This window comes from Dryobates pubescens, chromosome Z (genome assembly GCF_014839835.1).
Source record: "Dryobates pubescens isolate bDryPub1 chromosome Z, bDryPub1.pri, whole genome shotgun sequence".
Lineage (NCBI taxonomy): Eukaryota > Metazoa > Chordata > Aves > Piciformes > Picidae > Dryobates > Dryobates pubescens.
This window is the reverse complement of record NC_071657.1, coordinates 43,918,723-43,937,476: the sequence shown is the minus strand read 5'-3', so window position 1 is coordinate 43,937,476 and position 18,754 is coordinate 43,918,723. Positions and strand designations below refer to the sequence as shown.

Genomic DNA, 18,754 nt, shown 5'->3' with positions numbered 1-18,754 from the left:
CGTAGGAATTTAGTAACATAGCAATGATAAAACCTTGATCTAGAAAACAGCTAATTATGTCTAAATAGATTGATTGTGCCAGATGTCAAACAAATAGATAGCAAAGCAAGCTTTATCCCATCATGTAAGAAGTAAGGATGCAGTCATGCTAATAATGTGTTAGTGACATTTGTTTTCCCCTGACTGCCAGACTTCATAGTGGATTATGTCCTAAATTTACTTGAGATGAAATGTATTCTCCTTGACAGTGGAGAAAAATCTTTAAATCAGAGGAAAGCCTTTGCTGATTACTTTTTGAGCATGATTGTGAAGGCCTAACGTGTCTGATCTGCAGCACAGACACACAATTTAGAAAAGCACTAAATTGATTAAATGCCATTCTTTTACATGAGAATAAAATTGCTCTCTCTCCCACTTTTCTGAGGAGACAGTAGAGGTAACTTGTCTAAAGGCTTCCATCAGCTGCCTAGCTGCACAGATGTCTTCTGAATATGTCCACTATGTTTGCTAAACATCTGGTCAATTGCACTGCAACACCAAAAATCCCATCCAGGGCATAACTCATATAAAAAGCATTAGCATAAATATTGCTCTTCATTCTCTTTTATCTAGGGGAGAATATGGCCTTCATGAATACACAGAAGTTAAGACTGTCACAATCAAAATCCCACAGAAGAACTCCTAATGTTGCTTGAAGCTCAGAATTTAGCATCTTCAAATGAATCTGTAAAGGCTACATGCATTCTGAAAAGCTTTATATCCAGAATTATTCATTAAACTTTTTGCTTTCTGAATGTGTAAGACATACATGCTTAGAGTAACAAAATAAAGAATAGAGTAGAAACTGTTAATGTGATTAAGAAAATGAAACTTTGATGTCTAGTACATAACTAACTTTGAAACTCCTCTTCAGAAAGAACTATTTTTAATTTTCAATGTGATGTCTCTGTAGTGATATAAAGATGTTACTTTTGCAATGTATTCTGCAGCTACAGTTAGAATTTATGTGCCCTTCTAAGTCTACATAGCAAGCTGCCTTTGCATTTTCTTTTCTTTGTGGCCTTAACAGAAGCACTTATGAGTAATTAGGGGATAAATACCTTTCTGTATCTTTCAGAAATAATAGACTCCTTCTAGGTATATTTCTTGGACTACTGAATTTGTTCATTGTACTAAATAAATGTAACCCAAATAATATTAAACAATATTCAAATCCACATTTAATGCCTAGTATTTCTCATTTCATTTGTCTTTTCTCTTATATTGGTTTACCACTCGGCATTATGTAGCACAGAGTTCAGATTTTTAGAGAGACAGTACTGTCTTAATGCTGTGTTTAGGTCATCAGAAGTATACTGTATTTGCTTTATGGAGACTTAAGTCACTAATTCTTTGACAAAACTACAAATGGAAAAATATTAACACAGAGGACACTTAACAGTTTGCAAAGAGCCTGCGTTTGGCTTTGTAGTGATAAGTATACATAAAATACAGATAACAAGCACAAAATATTGAGAGAAGAGAAGAAGATATGAGGGAAGGTGATCTCCTTTGTGAGTTATATTGTCACTGTTTTTCCCCGAACTTATAAAGTCTGTGTATTGCTTGCAAGTTTTCTTCCCATCTCTTTACTCTTCTAGTCCTTTGTTCACCTTCAACATTGTTCTTCATCCTATCTTTTTGTTTGTTTGTTCGTTTAACTGCTTATTCTTATACAGTTCCTCTGCAGATGTGTCACAAGCTGATACTAACTTCTAAGGTCTCTCAGTCTGTGGAGCATCAGTGTTTCATAATTCTCTTCCAGCATAGCTATAGACATCCTCCAAATGCCATTCACCATGAACAGCTGCCAGATAAGTTCTGGGACAGTGGTCTACAGGCACCAAGACCATCAGTTTCATAGTCTGTTCTGAGAGGGTCATATCTTCTCTAGACTGAATTCAGAGTCACAATTAATCTTGTTAAGGTGGGGCAACCTTATATAAAACCTTATGTACAAACTTAGCCCATTAGTAAGAGCGTAGTTCACCACAAAATTTTAGGCAGCAAGTAGAGAAAATCTGCAGCATTGAAAGGAAAGAGATTTTGTTTGTTTGGACACACTTTGGGGTTTTTTGTTGTGGTATTTTTTTTCCCTTTTTTATTTTTTATTAAATGATTACAACAAAACCTAGATCAGACTTTTACCCTACAACTCTTTTATGGATGCCTATTTTCATGAAATTAAGAAGTAGAGATGTGACTTGGTGCACAGGTATATCTCTCCACTAACCTTCACAATAGGTGTTCCTGGAAAGTGTCAGTTCCTATAAATGTATGTCTCTGAAATAATTTCATTAGACAGTTGGCAGACAAACTCAATCATTGCCCTGTATGAAGAAAGAAGCTTTAAAAAAAAAGGAAAATAATGAAGAGTGAATAAAATGAACAAACCTACAGTAACAATGATTAGAAAAAAAATGTTCAGCAGAAGAAAGTACAGGGGGAAAAGCACACAAAAAAATGCCAAAGGGAAAATGCCAAACAGAAATAAGAATGGAAAAAACTCCAAAAGACTTTAAAAGTGTAATGAAAAAAATCTATACGCAATGAAAAGATTCTTTTTTTAAAAGAGATTAAAAGCAGTATGTAGAGCATTTATGAGTCTTCATAAATCTTTACTGCCTAAATTCTGCTTTCGCTAAAGTCAATTGTAGAAATTTAAGCGAGGCTAAATAAGCTAAAAGACAGTAAGCATACATTGGATTCTTGGTTTGGATGAGGACTACACTTCTAAAATTATACTCCTAATCATCCTGACTTTCTATTTTTTTTTTAGTTTACATGGAAGTGTGATACAGCGAAGCAAAACTGAGTGCCTCCTCAGTGACACTGAGTCAAAAGACACACACTTGGGCTATATCTGGTATGATCCAGTCACTAAGTCAGCTCCTAGAAGCAGACTAAGACTAGTCTGAAGTATCTGCCCTCTGAATGTGTAGTATTGTAATCTCCTCACAGTGTCAGAGCAGCACAAGACTCCAAATCCAGTCTACCAGGTTATGCTACTGTGGCGGTTTGAGCCTTAGCTGGGAGTTAAAAGCCCAGATAGGGGAAAGGCTGAGAATCTCTCCCCCACTTCCCCTTCTCCCCCCCAAAACAGAGAGGGGGAAAGAAAAGGGTAAGGAGCAAATCCACTAAACAATAATCTGGAGTCAGCTTGGAAGTAGAGAGGTGAAGAATTTTCTTTAAACAATATATATATATATATATATATATATAACAATAACAGGAAAGGTTCACAAGGGGCAAGGAACAAGGATGGATGGGAAAGGGGACAAGAAAGAATAATACAAAACCAGTCCTTCTCTGAGGAGGTGTGGAGGCAGCAGGGAGAAGGATCAGGTCCGGCCACGTGGCTGAGGAGCAGGAGGGCAAATGCAGCAGCTCTCATCCAGCAGAGGCAGGAGCCAAAAAGAGACCCAACAGCTATGATGTCCTGCTTTTTTATACCCTAGCTGGGCAGGGAGGGGGGAGTGGAACAGACTCAGCTTCCTAGGGGAAAACGCCCTGCAGGGGAGGGTAAAGTACCTGCAAGCCCTCCACCCAGCTTTGTTTTCAGGAAAAGGCACTAACCCATCACAATCCACCCCCTCTGTTCCACTTCCTCTCTCCTGCCACAGCCCTTTCATGCAATCTTGACATGTGGTATTTGAATCCTTGGCGCAAGTCCCATGTTATCCCGGCTTGCTCTCTCCCAGGGCAGTCTCTCTCTCTCTCTCCGGCGATGGTCAGTGTAGGTGTGCTTGAACTGGGCAGGCATGTGGAAAAGAATCAGGAATCAGTCTGTCCTTGAAAGGGAAATTAAAACATCAGGAACAGTCCGCTGCTGTAGGGACATCAGGAATAGTCCAACGCTGTAAGGACATCAGGAACAGGTGAGGTGAGATGATGCAGGAGCTCTCTGGGTTGGTGTGCAGTGTGTACGTCGAGTCCTGGATGCTAGGCCAGTATTAAGCTAGGAGGGGAAACTTAGAACAAGTTATAATTATTTACACAATGACTATGACACATTGATGAGTATTGTCCCCTCTGAGTTCATCCCCTCTCAGCCAGAGTCATGTTCCGCTGTGGGATGCACTGAATGTCCCCAGTTTCTAACATAACCCAGTATGTGTGACCAGGACCGTCAGCTGAGACCACCCCTCGGGTTGGTTTGCCCCCACCAGCAGCAGGGAAAACCCACACTGACTTCCCCAGCAGGTTCTTCTCAGCAATCACAGGAACTCCATCTCCATCCACTGTTTGCAGCAGGTCAGACTGGGCAGGACCAGCTCGGTTCACAGATCCTCTGCTGTTCACTAACCAAGTGGTTTGAGCTAGGTGCTTTTCCCAGTTCCTAAAGGTTCCACCCCCCATAGCTTTTAGGGTGGTCTTTAGCAAGCCATTGTAGCGCTCGACCTTCCCTGCAGCTGGTGCATGGTATGGGATGTGGTAGATCCACTCAATCCCATGTTCTTTTGCCCAGTCCCTTATGAGATGGTTCCTGAAGTGGGTTCCGTTGTCTGACTCAATCCTTCCAGGGGTGCCGTGTCTCCACAGGACATGTCTCTCTAGGCCCAGGATGGTGTTGCGAGCAGTGGCATGAGGTACTGGGTAGGTTTCCAGCCACCCTGTGCTTGCCTCCACCATGGTCAGTACATACTGCTTGCCGCTGTGAGACCGAGGCAGGGTGATGTAGTCGATCTGCCAGGCCTCTCCATACTTATATTTTGACCATCTCCCCCCATACCACAGAGGCTTCATATGCTTGGCCTGCTTGATGGCGGCACAGATGTCACACTCATGGATGACCTGTGAGATGGCCTCCATAGAGATGTCCACGGATCTGTCCCGAGCCCACCGGTATGTGGCATCTCTCCCTTGGTGGCCAGAAGTGTCATGGGCCCAGCGAGCTAAGAACAGCTCGCCCTTGTGTTCCCAGTCCAAGTCTATTTGGGAGATTTTAGCAGCCCGATCTGCTTGGTGGTTGTGCTGGTGTTCTTCATTGGCTCTGCTCTTGGGGATGTGTGCATCGATGTGCCGTACCTTGGTTGGCAGCCTGTCCAGGCGGGCAGCGATGTCTTGCCACAGGTCAGCGGCCCAAAGAGGCTTCCCTTTTCTCTGCCACCCATTCCTCCTCCATTCCTTCAGCCACCCCCACAAGGCATTGGCTACCATCCAGGAGTCAGTGTAGAGGTACAGCACTGGCCAGTTCTCTCGTTCTGCTATATCCAGGGCCAGCTGGACAGCTTTTACCTCTGCCTACTGACTGGATTCACCTTCTCCATCCCTTGCTTCTGCCACTTGCCTTGTTGGGCTCCAGACAGCTGCCTTCCATCTTCACTGGCTGCCTACAAGCCGGCAGGACCCATCTGTAAATAGAGCATAGCCCTTCTCATTATCAGGGAGATCATTGTATGGGGGAGCCTCCTCAGCACGGGTCACTGTCTGCTCTGGTGGCATTCCCAAGTCAGCACCCTCTGGCCAGTTGGTGATCACTTCCACTATGCCAGGGCGTTCAAAGCTCCCCATCCAAGCTCGCTGAGTTATCAGGGCCATCCACTTACTCCAGGTAGCATCTGTGGCATGATGTGGGGTTGAGCCTCTTCCTTTGAACATCCAGGTCAGGACTGGAAGCCTTGGAGCTAGAAATAGAGGCAACTCAGTCCCAATTACCTCAGAGGCAGCCCGGACACCCTCATAGGCAGCTAGGATTTCCTTCTCTGTCGCGGTGTAGTTGGCCTAGGAGCCTTTGTACCCCTTACTCCAGAAACCTAGGGGCCTGCCCCTGGCTTCACCAGGGGCCTTCTGCCACAAGCTCCACGTAGGACCATTCTCACCGGCCGCAGTGTACAGCACATTCTTGATCTCTGGCCCAGTTCGAACAGGTCCCAGAGCCATAACATGGACCACCTCTCGTTTGATCTGGTCGAATGCCACCTGCTGCTCAGGTCCCCACACAAAATCATTTCTCTTCCTTGTTACATGGAAGAGAGGCTTCACAATTTGGCTGTACCCACAAATGTGCACTTTCCAGAAGCCCACAAGTCCCAAAAAGGACTGTGTCTCCTTTTTGTTCGTGGGCTGCACCATAGTGGCTACCCTGTTCACCACCTCCTGAGGGATGTGGCGACGGCCATCCTGCCATTGAACACCCAGGAACTGGATCTCCCTTGCAGGCCCTTTTACCTTACTTCTCTTGATGGCAAAGCCAGCCTCCAGCAGGATACTAATTATCTTTTTACCCTTCTGGTAGACTTCCTCTGCTGTCTCACCCCATACAATGATGTCATCAATGAACTGCAGGTGCTCAGGGGCTCCACCTTTCTCTACGGCAGTCTGTATCACCTCATGGCAGATGGTTGAGCTATGGACCCAGCCCTGAGGCAACCGATTCCATTGATACTGTACCCCCCTCCAGGTGAAAGCAAACTGTGGCCTGCATTCTTCTGCAATGGGAATGGAGAAAAAGACATTAGCAATGTCAATTGTGGCATACCACTTGGCCGCCTTTGATTCCAGCTCGTACTGCAGCTCCAGCATGTCCGGCACGGCAGCGCTGATCGGAGGAGTCACTTCATTCAGGCCACGGTAGTCCACGGTCAGTCTCCATTCCCCATTTGCCTTCCGCACTGGCCATATCGGGCTGTTGAAGGGGGAGTGAGCCTTGCTGATCACCTCCTGGCTCTCCAGTCATCGAATCAATTGGTGTATGGGGTGCAGAGAGTCTCTGTTAGTCCTGTATTACCTGCGATGTACTATGCGAGAGGCAAGAGGTAACTTCAAATCCTGTACCTTATGGCTGCCCACTACAGAGGGGTCATCGGACAGCTCGGGCATGGTGGACAGCTGTTCTTTGCCTGCAGTCTCCACAGCTGCCACCCCAAATGCCCACTTGTGCCCCCTGGGGTCCTTGAAGCATCCCTCCCGCAGAAAGTCAATGCCAAGAATGCAAGGTGCATCTGGACCAGTCACTATGTCGTGCTTTCCCCATTCATTCCCGGTCAGGCTTATCTCAGCTTGCAGTATAGTCAGGTCTTGTGAGCCCCCTGTGACTCCCTGAATGCTTATGGGCTCAGCCCCTTTGTACCTCGATGGTATCAAGGTGCATTGGGCCCCTGTGTCCACCAGAGCTCGGTACTTCAGGGCTTCTGAAGTGCCAGGCCATTTCACATACGCATCCCAGTATACTCTGTTGTCCCTGGCCTCCACCTGGCTGGAGGTAGGGCACCTCTAATGCTGGCAGTGATGTCCACACTTGTCACAGGGTCCTGTGTTGCTAGGGGAAGTGTCTCTTGAGCGAGAGGGAGCGCTCCGGGAAACTGGGGCAGCCCTTCTCCTGGATGAGTTATCCCTGTGATGCCCACCTTGCAGCTCCCGCACTCTGTTCCAGAGGGCAGAGGTGGGTTGGCCATGCCAGGTGTCCATGTCCTCTCCATGGTCACAGAGGAACCTCCACAGAGACACCCTTGACATCCCCCGACTGGCTTGGGGTGATCTCCTAGGGGAAGGTCGCCTGTTCCTGATTGCTGAAACCTGGACCCATTCTGAGGTAGAAGGGGCAAAGGAGGCATCGCTCCCCTTTTTTAGTTCAGACATGGAGGTCTTGATCTCTTTGACAATGTCTTTAGCCATAGTTTCTATGGCTGAGATCACGGGTTTCTGATTTACGCTGTCCTCATATTCCCTTAAATCATTGGCAAACTCACAGACAGTTTTAGGACTTCCATCCTGTCCAGTCAGGAGTATCCCTCCTAATGTGTGAGCATATTTTTGAGGAGCACCCTGGGTGAGTTTCTTTACAAAGGGCCATCTCATGGGCACCTCATCTGGGTCTGAAGGGAGCTGGCCATCCCCATAAATTATTTCCAGCACAGCCACCTGCCTCATATACCGAATGCCCTGTTCCATAGTTGTCCATCTAACTGGGGCCCAGGGCAGGTCATCTCTTGAGCAGTACCGGCTCTTGATGGCATTAAGTATCCGGGCCCAGAGAGTGTGTATTCCATCAAATTTGGCTAACACTTTGTCCAGACCAGCATCACGAGTCAGGGAGCCTAAAAGCTTCGCCTCCCTCTTATCCAGGTCCACTGTGTCCACCCCCTCGTCCCAGCATCTCAAGGCCCAGCTTAGTATTGGCTCACCCTCTCTCCTTGCGTAGTCCAGACGAGTTTGCCTTAGTTCCTTTCTGGGCAGCGATGTAACAGTTATTTCCTGGTCTGACTCATCTTCATCCACCACTGGGTTCTTTGAGGTGCTGGGGCCTGCTGAGGTTCCTTCCTCACCATCTGTGCTTGGCGATGATTTTTGACTTCTTTTCCTGCGTGTGGTGACCGGTGCTAGAGAGACTGCATTGGCAGGAGCATCAGGGGTTAAGTGTGGAGCTGCTGGTGGTGGGGCAAACACTTGTGCCTGGGGCTCAGGCTGAGATCTGGCACACTCATTACAACCTGACCCCTCCCTTTTTCCGTTTACAGAGTGCTTACAATGCCCACAGCAGACACGCCCCCAGTCGTTCAAGAGTGCAAAGGAGTGTATTATTACCCTCCAAACAGCTCTTAATGGGTTAGCTAGTCCCCCACCCAACACAGTCACAGCAAATGCCCCTATAAGGATTACATTTAAGCATATGGAGTATATTGCAATGTAAAGCAATTTTCCATCACAGGCACTTTCATCTACACCATTGGCTTCATAGCCTGCTTCAGGAAAATTTCCTATGTTAGAAAAGTCACCACTGACAGTGAAATTCAACGAATTCAAGAGGTACATGCCCAGCTTCATTGGTAAAGTTTTTATCCAGTTGAGCAGCATCTCTATCATTAACCACACCACATGGTAAGTTATTAATTTGTAGATGTGGGTCCAAAAGATCCAGCCAAACACCCATGCAAAGGCTTGGACTATCAGGTTCTTTAAAATTGCCATCTCTACTTCCAGTCCCTTTTTCAGACAAAGTATTGATCTCCCAATGCAAGATTAATTTCCAAGCCCCACGTTGGAGGCGCCAAAAATTGTGGTGGTTTGAGCCTTAGCTGGGAGTTAAAAGCCCAGATAGGGGAAAGGCTGAGAATCTCTCCCCCACTTCCCCTTCTCCCCCCCAAAACAGAGAGGGGAAAAGAAAAGGGTAAGGAGCAAATCCACTAAACAATAATCTGGAGTCGGCTTGGAAGTAGAGAGGTGAAGAATTTTCTTTAAACAATATATATATATATATATATATATATAAAACAATAACAGGAAAGGTTCACAAGGGGCAAGGAACAAGGATGGATGGGAAAGGGGACAAGAAAGAATAATACAAAACCAGTCCTTCTCTGAGGAGGTGTGGAGGCAGCAGGGAGAAGGATCAGGTCCGGCCACGTGGCTGAGGAGCAGGAGGGCAAATGCAGCAGCTCTCATCCAGCAGAGGCAGGAGCCAAAAAGAGACCCAACAGCTATGATGTCCTGCTTTTTTATACCCTAGCTGGGCAGGGAGGGAGGAGTGGAACAGACTCAGCTTCCTAGGGGAAAGCGCCCTGCAGGGGAGGGTAAAGTACCTGCAAGCCCTCCACCCAGCTTTGTTTTCAGGAAAAGGCACTAACCCATCACAGCTACCTGCAGCTGCAAGCAAAGAATGATTTTGAAATACCTCCCAAGGAAAAGGTGTAAGGTAAAGGTGTAAGGCAGTCAATACAAGCTACCTTTTCCCCCTTCCCTCCACCCACCTCCCCTCCCATCTCCTCTCTCCTCCCTCACAGGATCACAGGACCTTAGGGTTTGGAAGGAACCTTGAAACATCATTGAGTCCAACTTCCCTGACAGAGCAAGACCATAGAATCTAGCACAGGTCACACAGGAACACATCAGATGGTCTTAAAAGTTTCCAAAGAAGGAGACTCCACAACCCCTCTGTGGAGCCTGTTCTAGTGCTCTGTGACCCTCACAGTGAAGAAGTGCCTCCTCTTGTTGACACCCAGCCCTCAGATATTTAGAAACATTTATTAAATCCCCTGTCAGTCTTCTCTTCTCCAGATTAAAAAGCCCCAGGTCTCTCAGCCTCTCCTCATAAGGCAGTGCTCCAGTCCCTTAATCATCCTGGTAGCTCTCCACTGGACTCTCTCAAGTAGATCCTTGTCCCTCTTGAACTGGGGAGCCGAAAACTGGATGTGATATTTCAGGTGAGGTGTCACTAGGCCAGAGTAGAGGGGGAGGAGAACCTCCCTTGATCTGATGGACACACTCCTCTTAATGCACCCCAGGATCCCAATGGTTGCCTGTGTTCCTGGTTAAAATGTCCTACATATTTTAATACTGTTTTACTCAATATCTATTTCAGTTCATGTTTGACAGAATCTTTCTTTCATTTACAGGTAAAAGAAAGCTGTCAATGGTCTTGGTTTGGGTATTTCAACATTTTGATGTGATCAAAATGTAGTGTCTAGTAGTGATTTTAAGTACTTATTTTTTAAAAAAGCCTTATAGAACCATAGAAATTTTTAGGTTGGAAAAGACCATCAAGTTCACCCATCAACCCAACATGTCAGCATCCACTAAACCATATCCCAAAGTGCCATGTCTATACATTTTTTTTAACACTTCCTGGGATGGTGACTTTACCACCAACCTGGGCAACTAGTTCTAATGCTTGGGCATTATTTCAGTAAAGAAATTGTTTCTAATATCTAATCTAAGTTTCCCCTGGTGCAGCTTGAGACCACCTCCTCTTACTTGTTACTACCATACTAGAGCCTCCCTTCAGACAGTTGTAGAGAGAAGCTAGGTCTCCCCTCAGCCTCCTCTTCTTCAGGCTAAACAACCCCAGTTACTCAGGCACTCTCCTTAAGACTTGTTCTCCAGATCCTTCACAAGCTTCATTGCCCTTCTTTAGACATGCTCCAGCAACTCTATGTCCTTCTAGTAGTGAGGGGCCCAAAACTGCACACAGTATTTGGGGTGCAGCCTCACCAGTGCTGCATATAGCAAACACCAGTTGTGACCAACTTTGAGTCAGAGAGGTTTCTGTGCATGCACGAAAGAGAGCGCAAGAGACAGAAAATGAAAAGGCAAAGACCGTCATTTGACCAAGGTGAAACACCCAACTTTTTCATCAGAGCCAATCAGAGCTTTGGGTTAATCTGATGGCACACTGAAGTTGTTCCCAAGAAATGCCAATGTAAAGAGATACACCTTTTGGCATCTAGTAAAAAAAAAAAAAAACAACAAAACCAAAACAACCAGGTTGGACTATAAAACTTTTAGATGTATAATGTAAGAAACGTCTTCACCTGCTTGCATCTTTTCCTGGAAGCTTTGCTCAGGTGATTCGAACATCTATATAACAACAAGAGACATCCACTTAGACCATAGAATAGAATACATAGAATAAACCAGGTTGGAAGAGACCTTCAAGATCATGGTGTCCAACCCCTCAACCAATCCAACACTACCTAAACAACTAAACCATGGCACCAAGCACCCCATCAAGTCTCCTGAACACCTCTAATGATGATGACTCCACCACCTCCCTGGGCAGCCCATTCCAATGGGCAATCACTCTCTCTGTATAGAACTTCTTCCTAACATCTAACCTAAGCCTCCCCTGGTGCAGCCTGAGACTGTGTCCTCTTGTTCTGGTGCTGGTTGCCTGGGAGAAGAGACCAACCTCTGCCTGTCTACAACCTCCCTTCAGGTAGTTGTAGAGAGCAAGTTCAATATATGTGTGTATTTGCCTAAAGGACTTGAGGTATGTTTGAAGGAGGCAAACAAGGGCTCAGTAAACTGCATAGTCTGGTTTACCTTACGAGAGCAGGTTAGTTCACAATATATGGCAGAGTGTACAAACTACAAGAATTTTAGAAAATGGTACTTTTTGTTCCTCAAATGTCCAGCTACTAACTCAGAGATCAGGTTCAAATTTCTCTCCACAATGCACAAACTATTTGTACTACAGTGTCTCCATGAATACAACAAATGTCTTTTTGTAATTAACAGTGTTTGTAACTGTGCTCATAGTACTGAAGACTGTGAAATATCTTTACAGTTTCCTCACGGTATATCTGCACATGGGTATAGTGGCTTATTTTCACCCAGATTGGGCAGGAATAAATAAGGACTTGAACTCTGTAAATATTACAGTGGTAATTGTGGAGGCCTTCACTTTCTGCCTTGAATTAGTATTATGCTTCTGATAAAAAGCAGCACCATTGAAATTTATTGAGGTGAAATACAAGAAGATAAATAGTTTATATCTGTGTAAATATTGCTTATAATGTAGAATGCATTTCACGGAGAATGAAATCTGGCTGCTTGCTTTCAAAGCCCTTGGGAACTGACTGCTGTAACCAGCAGCAATTAATAAATTTGTGTCTCATATCTGGATTTAAATTGTCAGATTGTTCATATAGTTCTCCAAGGCATTATGTGCCTGAGTGAAAAATGTGCAACAGAAGACCAGCAGATTTCAATAGGAGTATTTCTTTTACCCAGTGAAATAATTTCTCTCCTCTTAACACAATTAAACAGTCACTTTTAATTTTGATGAAACTATAATCAGGAAGATGCTTTTGCAAATTATGTGTTTCTGGCAAATGTATACCATATAGAAAAGAAAGTCCTAGAAACTTGAGGTCTTAAAGTAATTGTCTTGCCACCACCAAGACCTCAGATTATTTCAGCAAAAATTGTGAATCCACAAGGAATTAATTTTCTGTTTCAAGAAATAAAATTACCAATAATCCCTCTACTGCCAGATATCCATGTATTCAGAGAAACAAGAGAAGGTATGGGAAAAAATATTCAGAGCAAGAAAAGCATCTGTCTTGGATAAGGAGCGATAATTCCTTGATGAAATAGGTTTTGGGGAGGAATTTGAAGGATGTGAGATCTTGGCATGCAAAAGGACTTAGGAGGAGCAGAATGGCATATTCCATCTGGGACACAAAAGTAAGTATAGAAGAGGCAAATGGGGGGGGGGGGGGGCGGGAAATGAGAGAGAGAGAGAATTATAAGGAGTCTGAAGCATGAAAACAAAGCTAAGGTTCACTTTGCATTTGGCAAGAGAGCTGCTCGGGACCGGCACCAGAACTGGTGTGCTCAAGCTGCCCAAACTACGACAGGAGTGCTCTATTTTGGTTTCTTTTTGGGACTTTTTGGGGTGAGAGGACCTTGGCAGACAGCGAGGACTGGCAGGGTCATCTTCTTGTGTGCCTGCTCAAGACAGTGACGTCAGCTGCCGGAAATTTTAATGAGGCAAAGCTAAGCCACATGACTGTATTTGGCAAGAGAGCTTTCTGTCTGGATTGCAGGGAGCAGCACGTGCCAGGTCAGCCAACAGAGTGCAAAAAATTCTGTGGTGTCTTGGACAAAATATAGTAGTAAGGTGGAATATATATTTTTAACAACAGACAATAAAAACCTCTAAACTTAATTTCACCTACCTGAAGAGTTCCAGACATGGTAACAGCTATGCCAAAGGCTACTAGAAAAATGGTAGGTACCCAGACAGAGACAGCGCACAAACACGCAGGTGTCCAGGCTGCTAGCTGCAGAGAGTGCTAGAGCCTGGCACTTGGAGTGGAGGGGGAAGGAGACAACTCCTGTGTGAAGTGTGACCAAGTGAATTATCTTCTCAGTCTGGTGGCTGAGCTAAAGGACTATAAGGGAATGCAAAAAGGAGTTAGATACATGGGAGCAGGCTTGACAGACCGCCTCCCCCCCAGTTGAGGGAGGCAACCCCAGAAACAGGGGGGAATGGATACAGGTCCCTTTTAGGAGAAGCATGGGGAATGCATACCGGTCCTCTTCACCTCCCCCATTGCCCTTGCACAACAAGCATGAGGCCCTGCAGGTTGAGGGCAATGTGGATGAGAAGGCAGAAGAGGAACCTTCTACGGGGATGCCTATAGCAAATCAGTTCCCACCAACCATCAGGACTAGTGCCATAAAGAAAAAGAGGAGGGCAATTGTTGTTGATGACTGCCTCCTGAGGGGAACAGAGGGTCCTATATGTTGTCATCACCCATCTCACAGGGACGTCTGCTGCCTACCTGGGGCCTGGGTAAGGGACATCACCAGGAGACTACCAAAACTAATCTAGCCAGCCAACTATTACCCATTGCTGGTAATCCAAACTGGAAGCAATCAGCTTGATAAGAAGGGCACCAGGACAATCACAAAGGAATTCAAGGCCCTTGGACAACTGATTGATGAGGCAGGAGCTCAAGTGGTGTTCTGCTCAGTTCCCTCAGTGGCAGGGATTTACACTGAAAGGAACAAGAGAACCCATGCCATCAACAATTAACTCAAGGGATGGTGCCAGCAGAGGAATTTTTGGCTCTTTGATCAAGGGGCAACTTTTACCATACCTCATCTGCTGGACCTAGATGAGGTGAATCTATCTAGAAAGGGCAAGTGGGCTCTAGCACCAGAGTTGGCAGGGTGCATTGGGAGGTGTAGGAAGAGGCTGTTTTCAGATAACTTTGGAAGGCTATAGGGAAGATTTGCCTTTGCTCAAGTTAGAGAAAGATATGTTTTGTCTTTGACTCTGAAAATAATGTAAACACCTTGCAACTGAAGGAGAGAATTTGGTTGGATGTGTTAAAATATTGTTTTGTTATTTTGACCTGTTGTATGCCTTAATTGCACGCTTGCCAGTAAAAAATAACCAATTAAGATGTGACACATGTGCCTTCTGATAGACTATATTACTTTGCTGTATAACATAATAAACATCTTCACCTGTTTACATCTTGTCCTGGAAGCATTGCTCAGGTGATTCAAACATCTATAAAACAACAAAAGGAAGCAGTGACATCTCCAGGGAGGTTCTTCCTGCATAAACCTTCAGTGAGAATTCCCTTAATTGTGAGCCAGAGTTCTGCTGCTCTGAGCAGTGCCTAAGGGGCGGTGACAAAGCCAACCAGGAGAAGCCTCAGAGGTTTCCTGTGATTGTAGTGGATAAACTAGGTTTGAAGGGGGTGGGTGATGAAATAAGTCTCTCTGGAGAGGAGACAGAGGGACATAAACTAGAGCCAGATGAGAAACCAGCAGCCCACCTGAAGTGCATGTATACCAAAGCACACAGTATGGGTTGCAAATAAGAGGAACTAGAAGTCTTGGTTTGCCAGGAAAACTATGATCTGCAGGGAACTTAATTCAGCAGAGAGGAGGCAGTCCAGAAGGTTCTTAGAACATATGGAGGACAGCTTCTTGATGCAGCTGTTAAGTAAGCCTACCAGACTCACAGACCTGCTGTACTCAGATAGAGAAGGGCTGGTGGGAGATGTTGTGGGAAACTGTGATGACTCTGTGGACCCTTTGATGGGCCAAGAAGAGATTGACCTTGAAAATATTGTTGTGTATCTGTGAGAAAATATTGTTATGTACCCATGAATGAATACATTGTACCTTTGAATGTCTAGAAATTCCTGAACTGGACTGAATGTGTAGCTTGTTTGAGGCTGAGAAACTGCAAGAAGAAACCTGGACTTAGCTCAGCAAGTAACTGTAGCCATGCTATCACTAACCAGTAAGAAACATCCTTCAAATTCCTCCCCAAAACCTATTTCATCAAGGAATTATCACTCCTTATCCAAGACAGATGCTTTTCTTGCTCTGAATATTTTTTCCCATACCTTCTCTTGTTTCTCTGAATACATGGATATCTGGCAGTAGAGGGATTATTGGTAATTTTGTTTCTTGAAACAGAAAATTAATTCCTTGTGGATTCACAATTTTTACTGAAATAATCTGAGGTCTTGGTGGTGGCAAGACAATTACTTTAAGACCTCAAGTTTCTAGGACTTTCTTTTCTATATGGTATACATTTGCCTGAAACACATAATTTGCAAAAGCATCTTCCTGATTATAGTTTCATCAAAATTAAAAGTGACTGTTTAATTGTGTTAAGAGGAGAGAAATTATTTCTTAAACTGAGGGACCCAGAACTGGAAATAGTGCTCAAGGTGTGGCCTAACCATTGCTGAGTACCTTGGTTTGTAAACCAATCAGATGCAGTCACATTAACATAACTTACATACAAATATGTGTTGCTTCCTGGAATGAATGGAATCTTTTGTCTCTATACTCTGCTTGCATGTATCTTTGTCACTTTGGCCATCACCTTATCCCAATAAAACAACAAGATGTGATGGTAGGATGCTGTCCAGGTGTGGCGGTTTTAGGCTATGCCTTTAAAATTCGCTGCAGTTTTCAATCAGGAAAGTAGAAAAATAGAAATAATTCACAGTTGGGTGTAAAAGGAAAACAAAATATTATACTGAACAAATTAATTGGATGAATTCCTGTGGAGGTGAGGCACACATGCTCACACTGCTAAGGGCAAACCTACTGAGGCACAACAACACAACCATCAGACAGACCTAGCTGCAAGAATTTCTCAAGTAGACATGGATTCTGTGAAATACAATTAAAAGCTTTTTTATAAATATATTAATGCTAAAAAGAACGGCAAGAAGAACCTCCACTCTTTTTGGACCTTGAGGGGACCACTGTAACTAAAGATGAGGAAAAGGCTGAGATACTAAATACTTTCTTTGCCTCCATTTTCAACAATAAGACAGGAGGACTTCAAGATAACTGGCCTCCTGAACTGATAGATAGGGTCAGGAAGAAGTGTAGTAACCCTAAAATCCATGAGGAATTAGTTTGGGACTTGATGAGCCCCATGGATACTTACAAGTCCATGGGACCAGATGAGATATATCCTAGGGTGCTGAGAGAGCTGGCAGATGAGCTGGCCAAGCCACTCTTCATCATTTACCACCATTTACCACTGGCTCACTGCAGAGGTTCTGGATGACTGGAATCAGACAATGTGGTGCCCATCATGCATCTGCAAACTACAGACCTGTCAGCCTTACCTCAGTGCCAGGAAAGATTGTGGAGAAGATCATCTTGAAGGCAATCACAGTACACCTGCAGGATGGCCAAGGGATCAGGCTTAGTCAACAAGGATTTAGGAAGGGCAGGTCCTGCCTCTCCAACATGATCTCCTTCTAGGACCAGGCGACCTACCTGGTGGATGTGGGGCAGCATGTGCATGTAGTCTACCTGGACTTCAGCAGAGCCTTTGACACCATCCCCCACAGCAAACTCCTGACCAAGCGTCAGCCTGTGGCTTGGACAGCAGCACTCTGTGCTGGGTTAGGAACTGGATGGAGGGCTGTGCCCAAAGAGTGATGGTGAATGGTGCCACATCCAGCTGGCAGCCAGTCACTAGTGGTGTCCCCCACACATCAGTGCTGTGCCTGATCCTATTCTATATCTTTATTGATGATCTGGACAAGGGGATTGAGTCCATCATCAGGAAATTTGCAGATGACACCACGCTGAGGGCAGGTGTTGATCTGTTAGAGGATAGGAGAGCTCTGCAGAGGAACTGCGACAGGCTGGACAGATAACCAGAGTCCAACAGCATGAGATTTAACACATCTAAGTGCCAGGTGCTGCACATTGGCCACAACAACCTCATGCAGTGCTACATGCTGGGGACAGAGTGGCTGGAGAGCAGCCAGGCAGAAAGGGACCTGGGGTACTGGTTGACAGCTGGCTGAATGTGAGCCAGCAATCTGCCCAGGTAGCCAAGAGGGCCAATGGCATCCTGGCCTGTATCAGGAATAGTGTGGCCAGCAGGAACAAGGATGTCATTATGCCCCTGTACTCAGCAATGGTTAGGCCACACCTTGAGCACTATTTCCAGTTCTGGGTCCCTCAGTTTAAGAAGGATATTGAGACACTTGAATGTGTCCAGAGAAGGGCAGTGAGGCTGGTAAGAGGCCTCAATCACAAACCCTATGAGGAGAGGCTGGAGGAACTGGGATTGTTTAGCCTGGAGAACAGGAGGCTCAGAGGAGACCTTATTGCTGTCTACAGCTACCTGAAGGGAGGTTGTAGCCACTTGGGGGCTGGTCTCTTCTCCCAGGCAACCAGCACCAAAACAAGAAGACACAGTCTCAAGCTGCATCAGGGGAAGTTTAGGCTCGAGGTGAGGAGAAAATTCTTCACCGAGAGAGTCATTCGTCACTGGAATGGGCTGCCCAGGGAGGTGGTGGACTCATCATTCCTGGAGGTGTTCAAAAGGAGATTGGACATGGCACTTGAAGCCATGGTTTAGTTGTTACGAGGTGTTGGGTGATAGGTTGGACTTGATGATCCTTGAAGTCTTTTCCAACCTTATTGATTCCATGATTCTGTGAATCAAAATTGTGAAAAATCTCACTGTATCATCTCATTATAATTCTGTAACAGTGAACATTAAAGGCTTTAATAGATAAAATGTTTCCTCCCAACCTCTCCATCACTGTATTTGTTGTAAGATTGCATCTGTCCTGCCTGATCCTTCTGTTCTCCCATTCCTCATTCAGGTCATGCTCCAGTTCACTCGGTGTTAATGTTGTCTTTCATCTATTCCCCTAATGAAAAGTGAGTTTTAAGTAATTCCTTATTAGGAAAAGTCTACTTTAAAATAATATAGCAAAAACCGTCTCTGAAATTTTGAGAATAGTATTTCCCTGTGAACTTAGTGGGAGGTCCAAAGGACTGAATTCTAACCTTTGCTATGCTGAGAAAAAAACATTGGCTTGATGAATATACTGCTCTGGAAAGAAAAGTTAAAGATCTGTAAGCACAACATAAACTGACTCAGTCACATAAAATGTTTCACAGTCCTGTAGGAAGGACATAAATCACTTCTTGCAGAAAAAATTGGGTAAGCATATAAATCCAATGAACA

General features: G+C 45.0%; 1 protein-coding gene across 1 annotated transcript in view; it reads left to right on the top strand.

The window, feature by feature from the left end:
• ALDH1A1 (aldehyde dehydrogenase 1 family member A1) overlaps window positions 1–1,207 on the top strand; it is a 38,045-nt gene extending 36,838 nt beyond the window's left edge. Inside the window, exon 13 of the mRNA XM_009905623.2 lies at window positions 613–1,207. Within this exon, the coding sequence (XP_009903925.1) occupies window positions 613–685 (73 nt within the window). The 3' untranslated portion in view covers window positions 686–1,207. The remainder of the gene's footprint in view (window positions 1–612) is intronic.
• Window positions 1,208–18,754: the final 17,547 nt, after the last annotated feature.